Here is a 25,007-nt window from a genome sequence, read left to right on the forward strand (position 1 = left end):
TAAAATAGAAATGTGTCTTTTTTACATAATATAGGTTCTATGGAAATTATTGGAGTAGGTGGGGGGGGGGGGGATTGGAATTCTCATGTTTATTACTTGTTTGTTTTATTTTATTGTACTATATTTCAGTTTAGATAGTTTATGCACCGGAGGGGGTCTGATCATTGCTACAACATACCTTCTGTTTTAGTAATCATTGATTGATCATCGCTGATTGTCAGTACAAGCGGTCTGCACAAACCTTAAATGATCTGCACCACCATAAGGGTGGAAGGGAGCAAGAAGTGACATTAGAGAACAAGAGGGCAGAGGCCAAACACAGCGGCCATTGAAGTGCCGCAGTTAGGTTTCACAACAGCATTTAAAAGGACAATGTCACAGATATCACTGGGATCCACGTATCTCTCTGTGACGGCGCCCGATCCCTAGCTCACTCACCTTTTCACGTTACTGCTCCCGTCCCGGCTGGCCAGCGTGTGCATTCCCGCTCCCTAGGGCACTCTCATATTTAAAGGGCCAGCGCGCCACTGACTGGCGATGGCCACTTTTGGTTTTTCTGTAAAAGCTGGCTTCTCCCAGCAACTCCTGTGCTTAGTGCTCTTTGCCAAAGAGAAAGCTTCCCTCAGCATTTGTTCCCTGCCTTCTGAACTCCTGTTATAACCCCGGACATGACCTTGACTCTGCTCCTTCGCTGGCAGCCTTGACCTCCTGCTCCGTACCCGACCTTGCATCATTGTCATCTGCCTTGACCATCTGTCTGTTCCTGACCACAAGACTGCCCAGTGATTCTGTACCTCGACCTTGGCTGCCACCTGTGGAACAACCTGGTGGCATAACACTGCAGCAAGACCATCCTGCTTTGCGGTGTGCTCTGGTGAAGACCGGGTGCCACTTAGACTCCGGTCCCAGGTGTCGACTTGTGTCGGCTTGTGTCATCGTCCGTGGTGGTCGAGGGGGTTCACTAACTCCGAGCCCTGACAGTCAACACACAAGTAAGGAGCATCGATCAACAGTGGGAGTCTTATGTATAAAAAAGCAATAATCTTTGTTTTATTTTCAGCATGTTTTCCATGTCTACCTAAAACATTTGTAGAGTGCTGCAGTTCACGGATGGTCAGGTGTCTATATGTATTGATTAGAGATGAGCGAGTATACTCGTCCAAGCTTGATGCTCGTTCGAGTATTAAGGTACTCGAAACGGCTCGTTGCTCGGACGAGTATTTCCCCTGCTCGAGATCGAGCATTTAATTAAACAAACACAGTGAAGAACAATGAAGAATAGAATAAAAAAAGGGAACACAGGATCATTTAAGTGAAAAACACAGTGAAAAACACAGTGAAGAATAGATTACAGATGTTCGGCACATCTGCTTACTTGTCGGAAGATACGTGCGGAACGGCAGCAGGGAGACATCGCGCACCAGGGAGACATCAAGCAGCAGGGAGACATCAAGCAGCACGGGGAGACATCGGGCAGCGGGGAGACATCGGGAAGCACGGGGGAGACATCGGGCAGCACGGGGGAGACATTGGGCAGCACGGGGAGACATCGGGCAGCACGGGGGAGACATCGGGCAGCACGGGGAGACATCGGGCAGCACGGGGAGACTTCAGTGGAAGAAGAGGAGCGATCCCGGGACAGCGTATCACCCCGACAAGTAAGCAGATGTGCCGAACATCTGTAATCTATTCTTCACTGTGTTTTTCACTGCGTTTTTCACTTAAATCATCCTGTGTTCACTGTTTTTATTCTATTCTTCACTGTTCTTCACATCTGCTAACTTGTCGGGAGATAATATACGCACGGAACAGTGAAGAATAGATTGCAGATGTTTGCATACATCTGATCACTTATCAGAAGACATTCTTTTTCAATTAAATAACACATTTTATTCCTGAACCATGGTCCCTTTGAAAAATGCTCGGGTCTCCCATTGACTTCAATGGGGCTCGTTATTCGAGACGAGCACTCGAACATCTGGAAAAGTTTGTCTCGAATAACGAGCACCCGAGCATTTTAGTGCTCGCTCATCTCTAGTATTGATGTTTCTGCACTTTTAAAATTACTACTGTCAATATGGTAATATGACAGCATTAAGCACGTATGTTTTACTACTGTTTGTACAAGTTGGAAGATACCATAGTGATAATGTGCTTGTCAGTACCAGGTATAATCACATGTAACCATAATAAACCTCTTTGTAAATCATGTTGCATATCTAGCCATAATGTACGTCTTAGTACATCCTATTAAAACACATTAGGGCAGATTTACTTACCCGGTCCATTCGCAATCCAGCGGCGGGTTCTCCGAAGCTGATTTGGGTCTTCTGGCGATTCGCTAAGGTAGTGCGCCCAATGTCCACCAGGTGTTGCTGCTGCGCTGAAATCTGTCGGAGTTCACAAGCTATCCTGGGTGCAGGTAAGTGTGCGTGTCAAGCGACACATTTTTTGTTTTAAATACGGCAGTTTTTCTGAATCTGTCGGGTTTTCCGATGGTCACGCCCCCCAATTTCTGTTGCGTGCATGCTGGAGCCGGCGCCACAATCTGATCACGTGCGCCAAAAACCCGGGCCAATTCATCGCAAAACGGTAATATTCGGGAAACCCGAAGGAAAAACACGATTCGGCCCCTTAGTAAATGACCCCCATTGTGCACATATTGCGAGCTCATATCGTGCTCAATATATATGGGACAGGTCCCTATAATTCCTGCCTCGTAGGAAACGTGTGTCCAAAAGCATTATCCAATATGCTTCCCTCATGTGTCATTTTTTTATATGATCTAAACCCCATTTGCTCAATGTGACCTGCTCCATAGCGGTAATAGTCATAGACTGTGTGGTCCAGTGGACTAGTACCTGCCAAATAAGAGGGCAGCTGGGTAAAAGTCTTCTCCAGAGAGATCCAAGGCTTTGCTTTGTAATTGTAACACCAGTCTAGGACTCTCGCTAAATCAGTTGCATTGTCATACGTCTTAACTAGAGATGAGCGAACATGCTCGTCCGAGCTTGATGCTCGGTCGAGCATTAGGGTACTCGAAACTGCTCGTTGCTCGGACGAATACTTTGCCCGCTCGAGAAAATGGCAGCTCCCGCCGTTTTGCTTTTTGGCGGCCAGAAACAGAGCCAATCACAAGCCAGGAGACTCTGCACTCCACCCAGCATGACGTGGTACCCTTACACGTCGATAGCAGTGGTTGGCTGGCCAGATCAGGTGACCCTGGGATAGACTAGCCGCTGGCCGCGCTGCTCGGATCATTCTGTCTCTGGATGCCGCTAGGGAGAGAGCTGCTGCTGGTCAGGGAAAGCGTTAGGGTGTTCTATTAGCTTACTGTTAGGCAGGAGTGATTCTCAAAGAACCCAACAGCCCTTCTTAGGGCTACAATAACGTTATACTTTTTTTATTTTAATTTGCATCTTTTACCATTTTGTGAGGAATTAGCAGGGGGACTTGCTACCGTTGTGTTTAGCTCTTAGTGGCACACATATCCATAGCAAAGGCTGAAGTGGCAAAATTCAGTAGGGGTTGGATTTCTATTAGGCAATAACTCAGTGTCATCTCATCTGGCATAGTAGTGTGCTTCCTTTGATACTTGGCTAGAAAATAGCCATAGGAGAATACAAATAGCTTCTTGAAGCCTACAGTAGCGTTCTATATATTTGATTTCTGGTTGATCTGCTGGTGGCTGTAGTTTCTGCAGTGCATGTACTTGCCAATTCTGAGCAATTTGTAGTGAGACTTGCGACCGCTGTGTTCTGCGCTTAGTGGCGCACATATCCATAGCAAAGGCTGAAGTGGCAAAATTCAGTAGGGGTTGGATTTCTATTAGGCAATAACTCAGTGTCATCTCATCTGGCATAGTAGTGTGCTTCCTTTGATACTTGGCTAGAAAATAGCCATAGGAGAATACAAATAGCTTCTTGAAGCCTACAGTAGCGTTCTATATATTTGATTTCTGGTTGATCTGCTGGTGGCTGTAGTTTCTGCAGTGCATGTACTTGCCAATTCTGAGCAATTTGTAGTGAGACTTGCAACCGCTGTGTTCTGCGCTTAGTGGCGCACATATCCATAGCAAAGGCTGAAGTGGGAAAATTCAGTAGGGGTTGGATTTCTATTAGGCAATAACTCAGTGTCATCTCATCTGGCATAGTAGTGTGCTTCCTTTGATACTTGGCTAGAAAATAGCCATAGGAGAATACAAATAGCTTCTTGAAGCCTACAGTAGCGTTCTATATATTTGATTTCTGGTTGATCTGCTGGTGGCTGTAGTTTCTGCAGTGCATGTACTTGCCAATTCTGAGCAATTTGTAGTGAGACTTGCGACCGCTGTGTTCTGCGCTTAGTGGCGCACATATCCATAGCAAAGGCTGAAGTGGCAAAATTCAGTAGGGGTTGGATTTCTATTAGGCAATAACTCAGTGTCATCTCATCTGGCATAGTAGTGTGCTTCCTTTGATACTTGGCTAGAAAATAGCCATAGGAGAATACAAATAGCTTCTTGAAGCCTACAGTAGCGTTCTATATATTTGATTTCTGGTTGATCTGCTGGTGGCTGTAGTTTCTGCAGTGCATGTACTTGCCAATTCTGAGCAATTTGTAGTGAGACTTGCGACCGCTGTGTTCTGCGCTTAGTGGCGCACATATCCATAGCAAAGGCTGAAGTGGCAAAATTCAGTAGGGGTTGGATTTCTATTAGGCAATAACTCAGTGTCATCTCATCTGGCATAGTAGTGTGCTTCCTTTGATACTTGGCTAGAAAATAGCCATAGGAGAATACAAATAGCTTCTTGAAGCCTACAGTAGCGTTCTATATATTTGATTTCTGGTTGATCTGCTGGTGGCTGTAGTTTCTGCAGTGCATGTACTTGCCAATTCTGAGCAATTTGTAGTGAGACTTGCGACCGCTGTGTTCTGCGCTTAGTGGCGCACATATCCATAGCAAAGGCTGAAGTGGCAAAATTCAGTAGGGGTTGGATTTCTATTAGGCAATAACTCAGTGTCATCTCATCTGGCATAGTAGTGTGCTTCCTTTGATACTTGGCTAGAAAATAGCCATAGGAGAATACAAATAGCTTCTTGAAGCCTACAGTAGCGTTCTATATATTTGATTTCTGGTTGATCTGCTGGTGGCTGTAGTTTCTGCAGTGCATGTACTTGCCAATTCTGAGCAATTTGTAGTGAGACTTGCGACCGCTGTGTTCTGCGCTTAGTGGCGCACATATCCATAGCAAAGGCTGAAGTGGCAAAATTCAGTAGGGGTTGGATTTCTATTAGGCAGTAACTCAGTGTCATCTCATCTGGCATAGTAGTGTGCTTCCTTTGATACTTGGCTAGAAAATAGCCATAGCAATAGGATAGGATTGTTTGGTTCTAAAAACTCAAAAAAAAACAAAAAACACAAAAAAAAACAAAAAACACAAAAAAACACACAAAAAAAAAAAAAAAAGTAAAAAAAAAAAAAAAAGTTATAACTCTCATTTTAAAAATGTTTAACCCCAGGGCTAGGGGTAGAGGACGAGGGCGGGGACGTGGGCGTCCAACTACTGCAGGGGTCAGAGGCCGTGGTCCTGGGCGGGGTGAGACACCACCTGCTGATGAGGGAGCAGGGGAACGCCGCAGAGCTACACTCCCTAGGTTCATGTCTGAAGTTACTGGGACTCGTGGTAGAGCACTGTTGAGGCCAGAACAGTGCGAACAGGTGATGTCGTGGATTGCTGACAATGCTTCGAGCAATTTGTCCACCACCAGTCAGTCTCCACGCAGTCCACCCATGTCACCGAAATCCCCACTCCTCCAGCTCCTGCACCTCAGCCTCCTCCCCCCCAGTCTGCCCCCTCCCAGGAAAATTTGCCATTTGAACCGGCATACTCTGAGGAACTGTTTTCTGGACCCTTCCCACAGTCACAAACCACTTGTCCGGTTGCTGCTGAGCAATTTTCCGATGCCCAGGTTTTCCACCAGTCACAGTCTGTGGGTGATGATGACCTTCTTGACGTAGTGGAAGTGTGTAAAGAGGTGTCCGACGATGAGGAGACACGGTTGTCAGACAGTGGGGAAGTTGTTGTCAGGGCAGGAAGTCCGAGGGGGGAGCAGACTGAGGGATCGGAGGATGATGAGGTGACAGACCCAAGCTGGGTTGAGAGGCCGGGTGAACACAGTGCTTCTGAGACGGAGGAGAGTCCTCGACCTGAACAGGTTGGAAGAGGCAGTGGTGGGGCCAGACGGAGAGGCAGGGCCAGAGCTGGTGCATCAGCGCCACTGTCAACTAGTGAAGCTCCCGTGGTGAGGGCTCTTGCGGCGAGGGCTAGATCTTCAGAAGTGTGGAGGTTCTTTAAGGAAACACCGGATGACCGACGGACTGTGGTGTGCAACATTTGCCAAACCAGGCTCAGCAGGGGTTCCACCACTACTAGCTTAACTACCACCAGTATGCGCAGGCATATGAATGCTAAGCACCCCACTCAGTGGCAACAAGCCCGTTCACCTCCGGCCGTGCACACCACTGCTCCTTCCCCTGTGTCAGCTGCTAGTCAGCCCCCTGCCCAGGACCCTGGCCCAAAAACCCCATCGTCGCCTCCACGATCCTCCACAGCATCCACCAGCGTTCAGCTCTCCATACCCCAGACGCTGGAGCGGAAACGCAAATATAGTGCAACCCACCCGCACGCCCAAGCCCTTAATGTGCACATCTCCAGATTGCTTAGCCTGGAGATGCTGCCCTATAGGCTAGTAGAGACCGAGGCCTTTCGCAACCTCATGGCGGCGGCCGCCCCTCGGTATTCGGTCCCCAGCCGCCACTACTTTTCCCGATGTGCCGTCCCAGCCCTGCACCAGCACGTGTCAGACAACATCATCCGTGCCCTGACCAACGCCGTTTCTGACAAGGTCCACCTGACCACGGACACGTGGACGAGTGCTGCCGGGCAGGGCCACTATATATCGCTGACGGCACATTGGGTTAACTTGGTGGAGGCTGGGACCGAGACTGACCCTGGGGCTGCTCATATACTGCCGACGCCGAGGATTGCGGGGCCTACCTCGGTCCAGGTGTTTCAGGCCTACTATGCCTCCTCCTCCTCCCACCCCTCCTCCACCTCCTCCTCCGAACTACCATCCGTGGGCACGGCGCCATCAGTCGGTAGCTCTAGGCACAGCAGCAGTGCCGTCGCTAAGCGACAGCAGGCGGTGCTCAAACTGCTGAGCCTAGGCGACAAAAGGCACACCGCCCAAGAGCTATTACAGGGCATCACGGCGCAGACTGATCTGTGGCTGGCACCGCTGAACCTCAAGCCGGGAATGGTTGTGTGTGACAACGGCCGTAACCTGGTGGCGGCTCTGCAACTCGGCAGACTGACACATGTGCCATGCCTGGCCCATGTGTTAAATCTGATAGTGCAGCGTTTCCTCAAGACATACCCCAATCTGTCTGATTTGCTCACGAAGGTGCGCCGCATCTGTGCGCATTTCAGGAAGTCCAGCCCAGATGCTGCCACTCTCAGGGCAGCGCAGCGCCGCCTCCAACTGCCCGCTCACCGACTGTTGTGCGACGTGCCCACGAGGTGGAATTCAACACTGACCATGTTATCCAGAGTTTACCAGCAGCGCAGAGCGATTGTAGACTGCCAGATGTCAACTTCCACCAGAACTGGTAGTCAGGTCAGTCAGCTTCCTCAAGTCTACAATGAGGAGTGGACGTGGATGTCTGATATCTGTCAGGTGCTGAGTAACTTTGAGGAGTCAACACAGATGGTCAGTGGCGATGCCGCCATCATCAGCCTCACCATCCCGCTGCTTGGCCTGTTGAAAAACTCTCTGGTCAGCATGAAGTCGGAAGCTTTGCGCTCGTCACAAGAGACGGGGGAAGAATATTCCCTTGTTGATAGCCAAAGCACCCTGAGGTCTGTTTCTCAGCGCATATCGGAGGAGGTGGAGGTGGAGGAGGATGAGGAGGAAGAGGAGGAGAATGTTGGCGAGACACAAGAGGGGACCATTGTTGAGTCCTTCACTGTTCAGCGTGTATGGGCAGAAGAAGAGGAGTTGGAGGAGGAGGAAATGGACAGTCAGGCCAGTGAGGGGAGTGAATTCTTACGCGTTGGTACTCTGGCGCATATGGCAGATTTCATGCTAGGCTGCCTATCCCGTGACCCTCGCGTTCAAAGAATTTATTCCAGCACCGATTACTGGGTGTTCACTCTCCTGGACCCACGGTACAAGCAAAATCTTGCCACTCTCATCCCTGCAGAGGAAAGGAGTGTGAGAATGCATGAATACCAGCAGGCCCTGGTGCACAAGCTGAAACAGTATTTCCCTTCTGACAGCGCTAGCGGCAGAGTGCGTAGTTCTGCGGGACAAGTAGCGAGGGAGAGTAGGCGAGCAGGCAGCTTGTCCAGCACTGGCAAGGGTACGCTTTACAAGGCTTTTGCCAGCTTTATGTCACCCCAGCAAGACACTGTCACCTGTCCCCAGTCTCGGCAGAGTAGGGCTGATCTTTACAGAAAGATGGTGAGGGAGTACGTAGCTGACCATACCATCGTCCTAAATGATCACACAGCTCCCTACAACTACTGGGTTTCAAAGCTGGACATGTGGCACGAACTGGCGCTGTACGCCTTGGAGGTTCTTGCCTGCCCTGCCGCTAGCGTCTTGTCCGAGCGGGTTTTCAGTGCAGCTGGTGGCATCATCACCGATAAGCGTACACGCCTGTCGACTGACAGCGCTGACAGGCTGACGCTTATTAAAATGAATAAAGGCTGGATTTCTCAGAATTTCCAATCTCCACCAGGTGAAGGAAGCTCAACCTGAATAATTGATCCACTCCTCCTCCTCCTCCTCATTTTCCTCCTTCTCCTCCTCTTTGTACAGTAAAGCAGAGGAAAATGGCTATTTTTTGACAGGGCCCACTGGCTCTTGCTATACTTCATGCATTTAATTTTTCTGGAGGGCCACCTACCCGGTCCTCTGTTTGAAACAATTTTTGTGAGTGCCACATACAGGCACTCAATCTATTCCATTTTTCTGGAGGGCCACCTACCTGCTCCTCTGGTTTGAAACATTTTTGGGACTGCCACATACAGGCACTCAATCTATTCCATTTTACTGCAGGGCCACCTACCTGCTCCTCTGGTTTGAAGAATTTTTGGGACTGCCACATACAGGCACTCAATCTATTCCATTTTACTGGAGGGCCACCTACCTGCTCCTCTGGTTTGAACAATTTTTGGGACTGCCACATACAGGCACTCAATCTATTCCATTTTACTGCAGGGCCACCTACCTGCTCCTCTGGTTTGAACAATTTTTGGGACTGCCACATACAGGCACTCAATCTATTCCATTTTACTGGAGGGCCACCTACCTGCTCCTCTGGTTTGAAACATTTTTGGGACTGCCACATACAGGCACTCAATCTATCCCATTTTACTGGAGGGCCACCTACCTGCTCCTCTGGTTTGAAACATTTTTGGGACTGCCACATACAGGCACTCAATCTATTCCATTTTACTGCAGGGCCACCTACCTGCTCCTCTGGTTTGAACAATTTTTGGGACTGCCACATACAGGCACTCAATCTATTCCATTTTACTGGAGGGCCACCTACCTGCTCCTCTGGTTTGAACAATTTTTGGGACTGCCACATACAGGCACTCAATCTATCCCATTTTACTGGAGGGCCACCTACCTGCTCCTCTGGTTTGAAAAATGTTTGGGACTGCCACATACAGGCACTATCCAAATTAAATTGTCTCCATAGCAGCCTCCACACGTTGTCTCCATTGCTACCTCCAAAAGTCGTCCATATAGCTGCCTCCATACATCGTCCCTTTATCAAACGAGGTGTGTCAGGCAGAAATTTGGGTTGTTTTCATGGATTCCACATCAAAGTTGTTAACTTTGTCGCCACCCTGCTGTGTAATCCACAAAATATACTTGCAAACTTTTACCATTTAGGGATATTATTTCAGCGCTTCTTGCGCATCTGTTTACATTCCCCTCACCCGCCATATCCTAAACTTATAAGAACGCTACTACACTTGATCTTATACAAAAGTGCTGTTTGGGGAGTAGCCTAGAGACAGGGGCTTGGATTTGCGAAAGCTCGCCTGGCAGCGGAGCGCCAGCTCCATGCGCATCATGCGCTTCTTGCGCATCTGTTTACATTCCCCTCACCCGGCATATCCTAAACTTATAAGAACGCTACTACACTTGATCTTATACAAAAGTGCTGTTTGGGGAGTAGCCTAGAGACAGGGGCTTGGATTTGCGAAAGCTCGCCTGGCAGCGGAGCGCCAGCTCCATGCGCATCATGCGCTTCTTGCGCATCTGTTTACATTCCCCTCACCCGGCATATCCTAAACTTATAAGAACGCTACTACACTTGATCTTATACAAAAGTGCTGTTTGGGGAGTAGCCTAGAGACAGGGGCTTGGATTGGCGAAAGCTCGCCTGGCAGCGGAGCGCCAGCTCCATGCGCATCATGCGCTTCTTGCGTATCTGTTTACATTCCCCTCACCCGGCATATCCTAAACTTATAAGAACGCTACTACACTTGATCTTATACAAAAGTGCTGTTTGGGGAGTAGCCTAGAGACAGGGGCTTGGATTGGCGAAAGCTCGCCTGGCAGCGGAGCGCCATCTCCATGCCAAGATCCAACTAACATAGTTTTAACTGCAGCACCTTTAATCTACTACTAGTTCACTGCCTCCATACATGGTCCCCTTATCAAACGAGCTGTGTCAGGCAGAATTTTGGGTTGTTTTCATGGCTTCCATGTTAACTTTGTCGCCACCCTGCTGTGTAATCCACAAAATATACTGGCAAACTTTTATCATGTACCGATATTATTTGAGCACTTCTTGCTCACCTCCTTTGGTTCCTCTCTGCCACCCATTGGTTTGAAGCCTGAGTCCATTTAGGGTATGTCGCCATGACACTCTCTAGCCTGCTGCCGCTGCCTCTGCATGCCGTCCCCTATAGTGTCAGGGTCAATTATTGCATGTTTTAGATGCTATCTAGCTTCATTCTGTCACTCTGTCATGGCCATGCTGTTGCCCATAATTTTGGCATAATGGTGCGTTTAAGCAGCCTCAGAGGCATCCATGCATGCTGCCCCTGCTGTTTCCTGTCCATTTCCGTGGTGTTTCCATCCTTTTCTGAGGTTCCCAGGTGTTTGGCCAAGCTTCCCTGTGCAGAGCCTTGGTCCCCTTGAAAAATGCTCGAGTCTCCCATTGACTTCAATGGGGTTCGTTATTCGAGACGAGCACTCGAGCATCGGGAAAAGTTCGTCTCGAATAACGAGTACCCGAGCATTTTAGTGTTCGCTCATCTCTAGTCTTAACCCTTTAACGCCAAAGCCACTTTTCACCTTCCTGACATTTTTTCAAATCTGCCCTGTGTCACTATAAGGGGTTAAAACTTTGTAACGCTTTGGCATATCCAAGTGATTTTGAAATTGTTTTCTCATGACACTTTGGACTTCATGTTAGCTGAAAAATTTTGGTGGTATGTTTTGCTTTTATTTATGAGAAAATCAGATATTTGGTGAAAATGGTGGAAAAATTCTCGATTTTCGAAATTCAAAATGTTCCACTGTTCCCACACATAGTCAAAACAGCAAAAAAAAGTAATAACTAACATTCACCGAATGTCTACTTTATGTGGACATGGTTTATTATGCATCCCCTCATTTTGTAGGATGTTACGGGGCTTTGAATTTTAGGTGCGGTTTTTCACATTTTCATTAAAAACGCAAAATCCTGCTATTGAGGGACCTGCTCAGGTATCAAGTCACTTTAAGAGGCCTAAGTAAAAGAAAAACCCCTTAAATTACCCCATTATAGAAATTACACCCCCTCATCATACATAAAACAATTTTAATGAAGTTTGTTAACCCTTTAATTGTTTTACAGGTTTTAAAACAAAATCGGATGCAATTTTGAAATTCAATTATTTTAGGCTAAAATAAGGTACCTTATATACTCGAGTATAAGCCTAGTTTTTCAACACAAAATTTGTGCTCAAAAACCCTAACTCGGCTTATGCTCGAGTCAACTAAAAAAATAAAGTCAAAACTCACCTTTCTGACATCACCCATAGGTCCTCTTCTGTCTGAGACAGTCTGAGACAGAAGAGGACCTATGGGGGACGTCGGAAAGATGAGTACAGTGTTATTTTTCTTCCTACTACAGGGGCTGGGCAGGCTGTATGCTACAGGGGTTGGGCAGGCTGTATGCTACAGGGGTTGGGCAGGCTGTATGCTACAGGGGCTGGGCAGGCTGTATGCTACAGGGGCTGGGAAGGCTGTATGCTACAAGGGCTGACAGACTATATACTGGGAGGCCGTAACCAATGCATTTCCCACCCTCGGCTTATACTCGAGTCAATAGGTTTTCCCAGTTTTTGTGTTGAAATTAGGGGTTTCGGCTTATACTCGGGTAGGCTTATACTCGAGTATATACGGTATTTTTTTAAAAAAAAATGTACACATTCTCAGTGTACAAAATACGAAAACACTCCACAAGGTTTGTTCCCCAATCTCTCTTGAGTATAACAATCCCCCATATGTGTTGGTAACCAGCTGTATGGGCACACTCCAGGGCACGAAGGGAAGCTGCACCATTCAGAGCAGATTATGCATTGTCACTTTTTATTGGCTAAACAATCTTTATTTTTTTGCCAATGTGGACATATAAGGGCTTATTTTTTGTGAAATCAGATGCACTTTACACATACTTCATCTTAGTGGGTCTGTAGCTTATTGATGAGATTGTATTAACTCTTAAATGTTTAAAGAAAAAGAAAATCATCAATTTTGGTTTCCTTTCTATTTGTATATTTTGTGCGTAGAACACCCTACACTAAAAATACTATATTATCTTTATTCTATAGATCACTACAACTATGGTGATACCTCATTTATGTAGTTTTTTAAATATCTTTACAATTTTACAGGAAAAAACTTATATAAAGAAAATTTATTTTGTTTTTGTATCGTCATCTTTTCATCGACATAACTTTAATATTTTTGGCTGACAGAGCTGGTTTAGGGCTCATTTTTTTATGTGTTGAGTTGTCAGTTTTCAGCGGTACAATTTTGGCACACATATCTTTTTGATCTCTTTTTGGAACATTTTTGTGAAGGGATTTTTGTTTTTACTGCGTTCAATGAATGGGTCCAATAATGTTTGTGAGTTATTGTACAGATTGTAACGGATGTGGGGATACCAAATATATTTTTTACTTTATTAGAGGAGACCCCCGTAAGCACTGCAGGAGTCCGATTCACTTGTGATGCCCTTTACAAGCCGAACCGCAGCTCGTAAGGGATTAACACCCGCTATCGGAGGAATCTCTGACCATGGGTGTTAGCGGCAGGTGTCGCCTATAATATACAGCAACACCCGCAGCCTCTGGTGTTGGCTCCGTTCAGTTCCGGTGCCAGAAGCTTGGCATAACAGTACTGTAAAATGTGGGAACGTCAAATGTTGGGAAGGGATTAAAGCCCGGGAGTCCTAACCCTCCTGCTCTTTTTTGGTCTAAATAAGGTGGTACGCTTGATTCTGGCAGGTTTGCCCGCCCAGATGAAACCATGTTATGGAGTATTCAATGAGCGGAAGAAGGAATAGGAATGGCCTCAAACAAGTATAATAGGCAAGGGAGGAAGTTCATTTTAAAAATAGTGCATCTCCCAAACCAGGCAAAATGCCTTAGGACCATTTGGAGCAGTCTCTTTGGATATTCTGGTGGACCAGGGAAAAATTCAAAGCATATAACCTGGACAGGTCTGCAGATAGATAAATCCCCAAGTATTTGATACTATCAGTAGCCCACTTAATTGTCTCTTTGAGAGAGTTAGGTAAAGATACATTTAAGGTCTCAGATTTAGACCAGTTGATTCAAAAATTGGATATTTGAGAGATCAAATGAATTTCCGGCATTCAGTTAGGTATGGAAATCTGTGGGTTAGAAATGAAGAACAATAAAGGCAACTCTGACTCTAATGACTGCACATCTTTGGCCTCATCTGTTTACTTCATTAGTTAGTTAAGAGTGTGATTATCTAATCAGGATCCTGAGGGAATATTCTGTGTTTATCTGACATTATAAAAGACGTCAACATCTGGAACATTATTTTCATTTGTGTTTATCGATCTCATAACATTATATGCGACCTCTTTACTCAAAATACCCGTGAGATCTGGAGAGCATCCTCTAAGGGGGACCATATGTGAGTAAAATGTAATTCCTCATTGTAGACTTAACTTGATACCTTTCTGGTTCTTATCAACACATTTTAACTTTTCACTTATTTTTACAGACTAATACATTTCTTGGATTATGATTGAGACATAAATGATGTGTGAGGAGAACCAGACACAAGTCACTGAGATTCATCTTCTCGGATTCCGAGGAATGTACAAATACAAATCTCTTCTATTCATTGTGTTTCTCCTGACTTACACATTAATACTGGCGGGAAATCTTCTAATAATCCTACTGGTGTCCACTATGGACCATCTCCAGATCCCGATGTTCATCTTTCTTAAACATTTATCTACAGCTGATGTCTTAATAACAACGAGTGTTGTCCCAATGATGTTGCACATAATACTCTTCGAGGAGGGAACCTTCTCCCTTTGGGTTTGCATCTTACAACTTTATTTTTTTGGTATTTTTGGGTTTGTTCAATGTTTTATCATCGCTGTCATGTCATATGATCGATATTTGGCCATTTGCCATCCATTACGTTACTCTTCACTGATGGGTCCAGATCTTTGCCTCCAGCTTATTATTGGGTCATGGTCTTTAGTAATTGTGTTACTGTTAAGTGAATTCATTTTTATTGTCCAGTTTAACTTTTGTGGCTTGAATTACATTGACCACTTCTTCTGTGACTTTGGTCCAACAATAAAATTGGCCACTTCAGACTTCATTTCTATATTGACCATGGAAGACTTTATTATTTCTATTTTTGTCTTATTTTTTCCTTTTGCTTTTATCATTTTGACCTACTTTTGTATTTCCTTCACCATTCTTAAAACGTCTTCAGCGAACGGTAAGAGAAAGGCCTTCTCCACCTGTAGCTCCCACCTGACCACCGTCTGTCTATATTATGGGACCCTGATCACAGTTTACATGGCTCCAAGTGATGAGAGCTCATCCGAAATCAACAAATACCGATCCCTGCTGTACATAGTAGTCGCTCCATTGATGAATCCTATTATCTACAGTCTGCGGAATCATGAGATCAAGAGAGCAGTGAGGAAAGTGATGAGTCACGTCTTTACAAATGAATCGAAAAGATGAAACATTTGATCTTAAGGTAGAGATGTGGCCATCGTTGCTCAAATATGATAAAGGACTTAATTTATTCATGAATCCAACGTAATATCACAACATGCTAACTTTAGCCATGAGAAATTGTAAAGCACATCACTTGGTGACCACACAGATGCATAGTGGACAAATAACTGGTGGGTTTGTGATGGCTTATTGAAAAATTCTGCACTTTTCATGAGCTTAATGAGAGGTAAAAGTTCAGGTCAATAATTTACAACATCAACTATGGAATTATGAATCATCTATGTATTAAATATCACAAAGCCGACTACATTTACTTACACCATTCGCCTAAAATTTGAGGACATCCTTATGTTTATAGAATTTTCTTGGTTCTGATCTTTAGTGATAATTTCTTCAGTGATAATTTCTGTGTTGTTTCATGTTATTATTGTTTGGAACATCTTGGTTATAGTTTGGGGAGTCTCCTTTCCGGTTTAAGTATAACTGTGCCCCTGTGACTTAATAAGGATTACAGGCAAATAATAGAGAACAGCCATTAATAGGGCAAAGATATCATATACTCGGCAGTGTATTATCACACACCATGGGTGTATTTGTCACAACTTGGACTAGTCTCATGTGTGTGTATTTGCAGCCAAAAAGTTACATGACCATAACAGAAAATGCCACCATTTCTATCTTGAACAATTGTGCAATTAACAACATACAGCTTTCTGGCACAGAAACATTCACATAAGACCAACCAAAGTAGTGATACCCCCCTCCCCCCCATTATATCAATTTGGTCATGCTCTAACATGAGTTAATTTTGTTAATGCCGGTAAAGGGTGCTCTATGCTCTTTTCCGGATGTCACCATGGTTTGATCCATTTATCAATATTGGGGAAAAAAATGGCATTGGATCTACTGTGCTAAGATGAAAGGACTAAACTAAGTGAATATTCTATGAAAATAAATATTTGAGCATTGTAAGAATGGAAGATCCCCAGATCATTGTCGTTAAAATGGAGTAGCGGCTAATCGGAGGAGTGGCTAAAGTGCCCGTTATAATACATGTTCAAATATATAATTAATAAATTACTTTACAAAAAATAAGCCAATGGTGTTATCAAAATGTAAACTTAAAAAAATAGGTAAGAACTCTGCCAAAGTCGACAGATTTCTGCTTAGGAGATATCAATTTTTCTCTTATTGTTTTACTTGTCATTTGACTGTGTGAATGCGCACTTAGCTTGCTGGCTGATTTGGAGTTTGTACCACACCCTTATCCTCCTGCACTCTGCTCTGGTCCAGTAACAGTTAATTGTTTTGACTGACGGAGCTCTCCTCCAAATCACCTGGAGCAGTCTCCAATCTTAAAAAAAATTACAATGAGTATGTCTATGTAACCCAGAAAATAAACAATAATCGCAAATAGGATTTTTTGTGATGAAAATTCCCCACTCAGCTTATACTCAGGTATATAAAAAAATGAACTGACTACTCACCATTGCAAAGGCCCGGGCAGCTTCTCTCCATCTTCAGCCCGCAGGACCACGACATCTCTGTGGGCAGCACCTCTTCTTTTTTCATGCCGGCTGCAGGTCAGCGACAGCTCTGTACACACGGCCTGGGTGGCACACAACTGTGATGTCAGCCTCCGCTGACATCACATTTGTGCGCCGGCCGGGCCGTGCGCAAGGAGCTGTCGCGGACCTGGTGCCGGCGCACAAGAAGAAAGAAAAGTGCGTTACCCACTGAGCTGTCACGGACCTGCGGAATGAAGATGAAGAGGATCTGCCCGGGCCATGTGAATGCTGAGTAGTGAGTTAACTTTTTTTTTACCGGCAAGCTATGCCCTACAGGGGGCTGGCAGGCTATACTTTACAGTGGGCTGGAAAACTATATACTACAGGGGGTGGCAGGCTATATACTACAGGGTTCTGGCAGGTTTTATACTACAGGGGCTGGCTGGCTATATACTACAGGGGGCTGGCTATATACTACAGGGGCTGGCAGGCTATATACTACAGGGGCTGGCAGGCTATATACTACAGGGGGCTGGCAGGCTATACTTTACAGTGGGCTGGAAAACTATATACTACAGGGGGTGGCAGGCTATATACTACAGGGTTCTGGCAGGTTTTATACTACAGGGGCTGGCTATATACTACAGGGGCTGGAAGGCTATATACTACAGGGGCTGGCAGGCTATATACTACAGGGGCTGGCAGGCTATATACTACAGGGGGCTCGTTGCCTATATACTACAGGGTCTGGCTATATACTGGGAGGCTGTGACCAATGCATTTCCCACCTTCAGCTTATACTCAAGTCAATAGGTTTTCCCAGTTTTTGGTGATAAAATGAGGTACAATGGCTTATACTCGGGTCAGCTTGTAATCAAGTATATACAGTAATAACCTCAAAAATTATATAAAAACATAGTGAAATAAAAAGTATCTCTTATAATAATACTTTCACAGGAAAAAGACAGGATGTATTATCAAGTATGACAAGAGTAACACCAATAAGGAAAGTAATAGGGGACAATGTATATCTAAATATGACTACTATACAGAGGATATGACCCAATTAGAAATAATAGTAAAAATAATAATAATAATAATAATAATCTTTATTTGTATAGCTTTATTTGTATAAATCCGTAGCACTTTACAAATCATAAAAACAACAAAGTTATATAAGCAAAATGAATCAAAGTATAGCTGAGTCCACCTCAAACCCTCAGCTTGTGGAAAATTTATGATTTTTAACTATTTTGTCCCGCATTAAATTGTAATAAAAAGTAAACACAAATATGTATCTACTTCATGGCCTGGAAGCCTTTCTGGAGAGCAAAAATATCCTTATGGGAAAAAAAAAACACCTAGCCTGAACGACAACTTATCTTTATTCTTTGGACCGGTACAATTACGACAATGCAGTATTCCTCTACATTTTTTCTTATGTTTACCCAATTTTTTTGAAAAAAGTTTATTGTTTTTGAATTGCCATGTTGCAAGTGCAATAACAGTTATTTTTGTGTGTCTACGGAGCTGGTTGAGAGCTTATTTTTTGCAGGATATGTTGTATTTTACATCAGTTCCATTTTCATAGTTTCATAGTTTTTAAGGCTGGAATTTATGAATTTAACAAATGGTTGGACCTCTCCGTGGCTTTCCATGTTGTGCCACCATGTTACTGCCACCTGTGGGCTCCTGCTGCTGCTTCTGCTGCCGCAACCTCCACACTCATCATTGTGCCACTTTGTGGCCTACCATGTTTCCACCACCTCCATAATTTGTCATTGTGCCACTCTGCAGCCTACTCATGCTGCTGCCAACTGACCGCTGTCTCCCCGAAACACCTTGTGATTTCCATAATGCTGTTTTCACCCTCCATCACTCAATGATGAGAGTGTGGAGGTGGCGACAGCAGAAGCAGCAGCAGTAGCCCACAGGTGGAAGCAACATGGTGGCAGTAACAGGGAAAGCCACAGATTGTCCCAATGATAGAGTGTGGAGGTGGTCGAAGCAGCAGGAGCCTGCAGGTGGCAGCAACATGGTGGCAGAAAACAGGAAAAGCCACATAGTGGCGCAATGATATAGTGTGGAGGTGGTGTCAGTAGCAGCAGGAGCCCACAAAACCCACAGCAGAAGAGGTCACATTTTGGCACAACAATGAAGTTTGAAATGAATTTGAATTTGAAATATTTAATGTAAATTTCAATTTATAGATTTGAGACGCCACATGCATAATACATTACAGTTTTCCTGAAAATATCAGCTCTTTGCCAAAAAAGAACTGCAAAAGTGGCACAAGCAGCAGCAGCTTGAGGTCAGGGGTGTGGAGGTGGCGGCAACATGGTAGGCCACAGAGTGGCACAATGATTTAGTGTGAAGGTGGCATCCGCAGCAGCAGGAGCCCACAGGTGTCAGCAACATGGTGGCAGCAACATGGAAAGTCACAGAGTGGCACAATGATAGAGTGTGGAGGTGGTGGCAGCAGCAGCAGGAATCCACAAAACCCACAGAAGAGGAGGCCACATTGTGGCACAATGATGAAGTTTGAAATTAATTTGAATTCAAAATATTCAATGTAAATTTCAATTTGTAGATTTGAGATGCCAGATTCATTCAGCATGAGGTCAGAGGTGTGGAGGTGGTGGCAACATGGTAGGCCACAGAGTGGAACAATGATAAAGTGTGAAGGTGGCATCAGCAGCAAGAGGAGGCCACAAAGTGGCACAATGACAACAGTGTGGAGGTGGCGGTGGCAGCAGGAGCCCACAGGTGGCAGCAACATGGAAAGGCACAGAGTGGCACAATGATATAGTTCGGAGGTGGCATCAGCAGCAGAAACAGGAGGCCACAAAGTGGCACAATGATAAGAGTGTGTAGGTGGCAGCAGCAGCAGGAGCCCACAGGTGGCATTGACATGGTGGCAGCAACATAGAAAGCCACAGAGTGGCACAATGATATTGTGTGGAGTTGCCATCAGCAGCAGCAATGGGAGGCCAAAAAGTCGCACAATGATATAGTGTGAAGGTGGGATCAGTAGCAGCAGGAGCCTGCAGAGTGGCACCAGGGCCAGATTAAGCTTGGTGAGGGCCCCTGGGCGCAAAATATGGTGGAGGCCCCCATTGAATGTAGTACAGACAGGGAACAACAATCGCTATAAACCGCCCCATAGCAATCACTATATACAGCTCCCCCAGGAATCACTATATACAGTTCCCCAGTAATAACTATATACAGCTCCCCCAACAATCACTGTATACAGCCCTCCAGCAATCACTATATACATCTTCCTCAGGAATCACTATATACAGCTCCCCCAGCAATCACTATATACAGCTCCCCCAGCAACTCTTTGCTGCAGGAGGTTGTTATGGAGGACTCTATGTACTTGTTCAGGAGAGGCCTGGATGCCTTTCTGCAGAGAAAAAAAATATCACGGGTTATGGGGATAAAACATTTATTTAATTCTTAAAGGTTGGACTTGATGGACTTCACTGTATACAGCTCCCCCAGCAATCACTATATAGAGCTCCCCCAGCAATCACTATATACAGCTCCTATAATAACTATATACACCCCCTATAATAATTACATATGCCCCCATAATAACTACATGCAGCCCTATAATAACTATATAGAGTCCCTTATAACTAAATACAGTCCCCCTATAATAACTATATGCAGTCCCCCTATAATAATTATATACAGTTCCTCTATAATAACTATATACAGTCCCCATATAAAAACTATATACACCCCCCTATAACTATATACAGTCCCCCTATAAGAACTATATACACCCCACCTATAACAACTATATACAGTCCCCCTATAATAACTATATACAGTCCCCCTATAAAACTATATACAGTCCCCCATATCAACTATATACACCCTCCTATAACAACTATACACACCCTCTATAACAACTTAGACTCCAAAACCAGACCCAGATCGTTACACTGGCCCTGACCATATTTACAGCTCCACATGACCTTGTTGCCGTGACCTTGGAAGAAACTGCCTTTTTGGAAAAAATTGCGGCTTGGAACTCTCCACCTCAGTTTGGCACAAGCCATTAGTTCTCTGAAGGGTCCATAACTTGGAAAGGGAGAGACTGCAGTAACAACAACTTTGACAAGAGCATGGTCAGCTTCTGCACCTTAGGATGGCTGGATGCATAGAGTTGTAATCTACTCACGCAACGACTGATGGTGCCATGCGTAGCGAGGAGCAGGTGCATCTGAACCGGGAGATTATGTTAAAGACAAACAGCTCCCTTCTTCAGAGGGAGGGAAACAGCATGTGTGCAACTAGGTGTTGCTGCTGTTGCTGTGCCTGCAGGATGGCCCACATCTGACAGCTGTTTCTCCCAGGCCATAGGATGGTGACGCTGCATGTGTTGGTGCGAGGGCCAAAGTTAGCTCCCTGGCCAAGCTTCACTTTCTGCCTGCAGATACAACATATACCCACGCTAGGCTCCTCTGGTGTCTTAACAAAAAACTGCCACATCGCCAAGGTGGTAATTTTCCTGCCAACACTCTGCACTGAGCAACTACTACCGCCCTGCCTTGCGGAGCCCGTGTGCCACGGCTTCCTTGGGCCTGCGAATCGGAATTTGTACCCGGCGGATGTTTGGCTCCCGTCGTCACACTGCTGCCACCATGATGACTCACGGCCACAGTACCGACTTGCTGCCTGCTCCACTGCCTGATGCGCAAGCTGATACTCTCTTCGCCGGACGGTGATGAATCCCTTGCTACACCCAGCTCCCAGGTGAGATTGGCTACATCATCGTCAATTTGCATTTCTCTGGCACTGCTACTCTCCTCACTGGTGTCTGTATGCACAGCCTGCCTACTGCACGAAGCAGAGGATTTCTGCCCCATCTGTTCACTGCCAAGCAGCTGCTAAATGTCCTCAAACACTTTGTCTTCGCTGAATAGTGGCGCTGTGCCCAGACCACCTGGTAGCTCTCTGGCTGAGGGAAATGTACAGGACATAGGCTGGATGAGGACAGATGAGGGCCGCTGACCTGCTCCTGGGCCATGCCAACTAATTGTTGTATCTGAGGAACCCACGGACTGTCCCACGGTTGTCAGATTTTATATGTGAGGAATTGGGTGACCTAGATCAACACACTGCTGCTAGATGACAAGGCAGTTCTGGCCTCACAGAGTCACCCCTGCTGCAAGGTCCACGTACTGTGCTGCGACCTCTGCCTGCTCCACCTGCCACCTTTCTGTCTGACATAGTGGTTAATCAACTACATGGATTTGATACTTATTTGTTGCTTTGAACTTTAGCAACAAAAAGTATTAGAATTTGCAATATACAGATACCCCACAATGGACACCCTGTAATAGGAGCGAACATCACTCTATAATCTAAGTAGATGTGACACGTATTGCTTCCTCTTAACTTTAGCAACAAAAAAATATTGTAGTCTGCGTTATACAGATGGCCCAAAACGCACACCCTGACAGTGGTCCACAAATCCCTACAGTAGCAGTGTGGATATGAAATAGATTTCTTTCTATTGGATTCAGTAACTAAAAAGAACTGCTATTTTGGGCATACAGATCCCCCAAAACGCATACCCTGGGAGAGGTCTACAAATCACTACAGCTGCCGCATAGATATGAAACAGATATCTTTAGCTAAAAAAACTAGAGAAAAAAAACTTCTTTCCCACGAATCAGCGTAAACTTCGGGTTCATGATGGAACAAATTTTCCATGAAATTTGTATTGAATTCCACTTCATTCGAATCGATTCGCCCTTCTCTAGATGCAAGTATCCACTTGGTCTCAATTCAAAAGGTCTCACCCATATCTACACTTGTAGAAACCTGTCAATAACAAATCCTCATTGATATTGTCAGGGGTTTATGCCCCAGATGGTAAATCCAGTGTGTTTGGGGGTAACATCACCTCCCCTGATATTGGTATGTACCAAATCAAGCCCCACAACCTTCAGACCCCTTGTTTTGCTAGCATGAAAAATGTGCTGCTACAGTAGAGATCATCTTACCTTGTGAGAAGTGTGCCCCCGCATTGTTGATACTCGATAGGTGCTGCTGTATTTGCTTTCTTGGTTCCTGCGAGGTTTGCCCCACATAGATATTTTGGCACAAACAAATTAACGCATAAATCAAGTTTTCATTTTGCAGTTCACATAGTTTTGCAATGTAAATTTTGAAGAGAATGTGGTTGAATGCCCTTCAGATTCTTAGCACGCCTGGCTATTAATATGTAAGATAAAGGTTGTTGAAGGTGGTCACTATTCCCAGTTAAGATTGTGTTGTCCGATCCTTTTTTGTTAAGATGTCTTCCCTCTGTGAATCACGAGCAAGTATGTAAGCTTTGGAAATTGTCTTCTTTAGGTATCCCCTGTTCCTGAATCTGTCGGTAAGTTCCTTCGCGTTTTTGTGAAAATCCTCCTGTTGTGTACAGTTCCGTCTCACCCGAATAAACTGTCCAACACGTATACTTGTATTCAGGTGGCCTGTGTGGAAACTGCTATAATGGAGGAGGCTGTTAGTCACTGGTTCTTTGCAATGTAAATATACGATCAATCCCCCACCTTTTTTGGTTAATTTGAGGTCCAAGAAATCCGCCATCACCTGTGAAGAGGTAAAAATTTGAATTATATTACAGGGGTTCCTGTTTAACCGGGCAATAAAGTCCTTACACATGTCTAAGGGTCCATCCCATAACATCAAAATGTAATCGATAAAGCAATGCCAACTTATATGGCTTATATTATATGACTCATAACTAGAGATGAGCGAGCACTAAAATGCTCAGGTGCTTGTTATTCGAGACAAACTTTTCCCGATGCTCGAGTGCTCGTCTCGAATAACGAGCCCCATTGAAGTCAATGGGAGACTCGAGCATTTTTCAAGGGGACCAAGGGTCTGCACAGGGAAGCCTGGCCAAACACCTGGAAACCTCTGAAAATTATGGAAACACCACAGAAATGGACAGGAAACAACAAGGGCAGCATGCATGGATGCCTCTGAGGCTGCTTAATCGCACCATTATGCCAAAACTATGGGCAACAGCATGGCCATGACAGAGTGACCGAATGAGGCTAGATAGCATCTAAAATATGCAATAATTGACCCTGACACTATAGAAGACGGCATGCAGAGGCAGCGACAGCAGCGGCAGGATAGAGAGTGGCATGGCGACATACCCCAAATGGACTCAGGCTTCAAACCAATGGGTGGCAGAGAGGAACCAAAGGAGGTGAGCAAGAAGCGCTGAAATGATTTCCTATGTGAACAAAAGGTTGACGGTATATTTAGTCGATAACACAGCATGGTGGCGACATAGTGACCAAGTCCGACATGTGGAGGCAGCCATGGAGACGACTTCCATGATTAAGAGTGACAGTATGGGGCATTCATATTGGTTTGCTATGATTGAAACTTCAGGTCTCCAGCATGGCGGCGACAGATGCGCTGAGTTCCATTATGTATCTGGTGAAACACCTGAAAATTCTGCCTGACACAGCTCGTTTGATAAGGGGATGATGTGCTGTATATCCTCTCGCGCTCCAGCGTCTGGGGTATAGACAGTTGAAAGCTGTGCATGGAGACATTGGTGGACGCTGTGGAGGATCGTGGAGGCGAAGTGGACAGGAAACAGCCGGGGCAGTATTCATGGATGCCTCTGAGGCTGCCTAATCTAGGGACGGAGCTGGCGGTCCGCTGCCAGGCGAGCTTTCGTCTGTCCAAGCCCCTGTCTCTCGGCTCCTCCCCACCCAAAATGGGCCTGGGCGCCAGAAGCGTTTCCTTTGAAAAAAGTATCATTTTCAAAGCAGGCGGGGGCTACAAACAACACTTCTAAGAACCTTTTGGATAAGATCAAGTGTAGTACTGTTCTTATAAGTTTGGGATATGGCGGGTGAGGGGAATGTAAACAGATGCGCAAGAAGCGCTGAAATAATATCTGTAAATGATAAAAGTTTGCCAGTATATTTTGTGGATAACACAGCAGGGTGGTGACAAAGTTAACAAGTTTGATGTGGAAGCCATGAAAACAACCCAAAATTCTGCCTGACACAGCTCGTTTGCTAAGGGGACGATGTATTGAGGCAGCTATATGGACGACTTTGGGAGGCAGCTATGGAGATGATGTGTGGAGGTAGTAATGGAGACAACGCGTGGAGGCAGCTATGGAGACAATTAAATT

The 25,007-nt window shown here is 45.3% G+C and overlaps 1 protein-coding gene across 1 annotated transcript; it reads left to right on the forward strand.

Moving 5' to 3' along the window:
- Positions 1–14,357: 14,357 nt before the first annotated feature.
- Positions 14,358–15,308, forward strand: LOC140128641 (olfactory receptor 11L1-like). Its single transcript, XM_072150339.1, has one exon. It carries the CDS (start codon positions 14,358–14,360, stop codon positions 15,306–15,308), a length of 951 nt encoding a protein of 316 aa, XP_072006440.1.
- Positions 15,309–25,007: the final 9,699 nt, after the last annotated feature.

The sequence above is a fragment of the Engystomops pustulosus genome, chromosome 4 (assembly GCF_040894005.1).
Source record: "Engystomops pustulosus chromosome 4, aEngPut4.maternal, whole genome shotgun sequence".
Lineage (NCBI taxonomy): Eukaryota > Metazoa > Chordata > Amphibia > Anura > Leptodactylidae > Engystomops > Engystomops pustulosus.

What these genes read in the sequence shown, in the direction of transcription:
- LOC140128641 (XM_072150339.1), top strand. Translation starts at nt 14,358, where the DNA reads ATGTGTGAGGAGAACCAGACACAAGTCACTGAGATTCATCTTCTCGGA.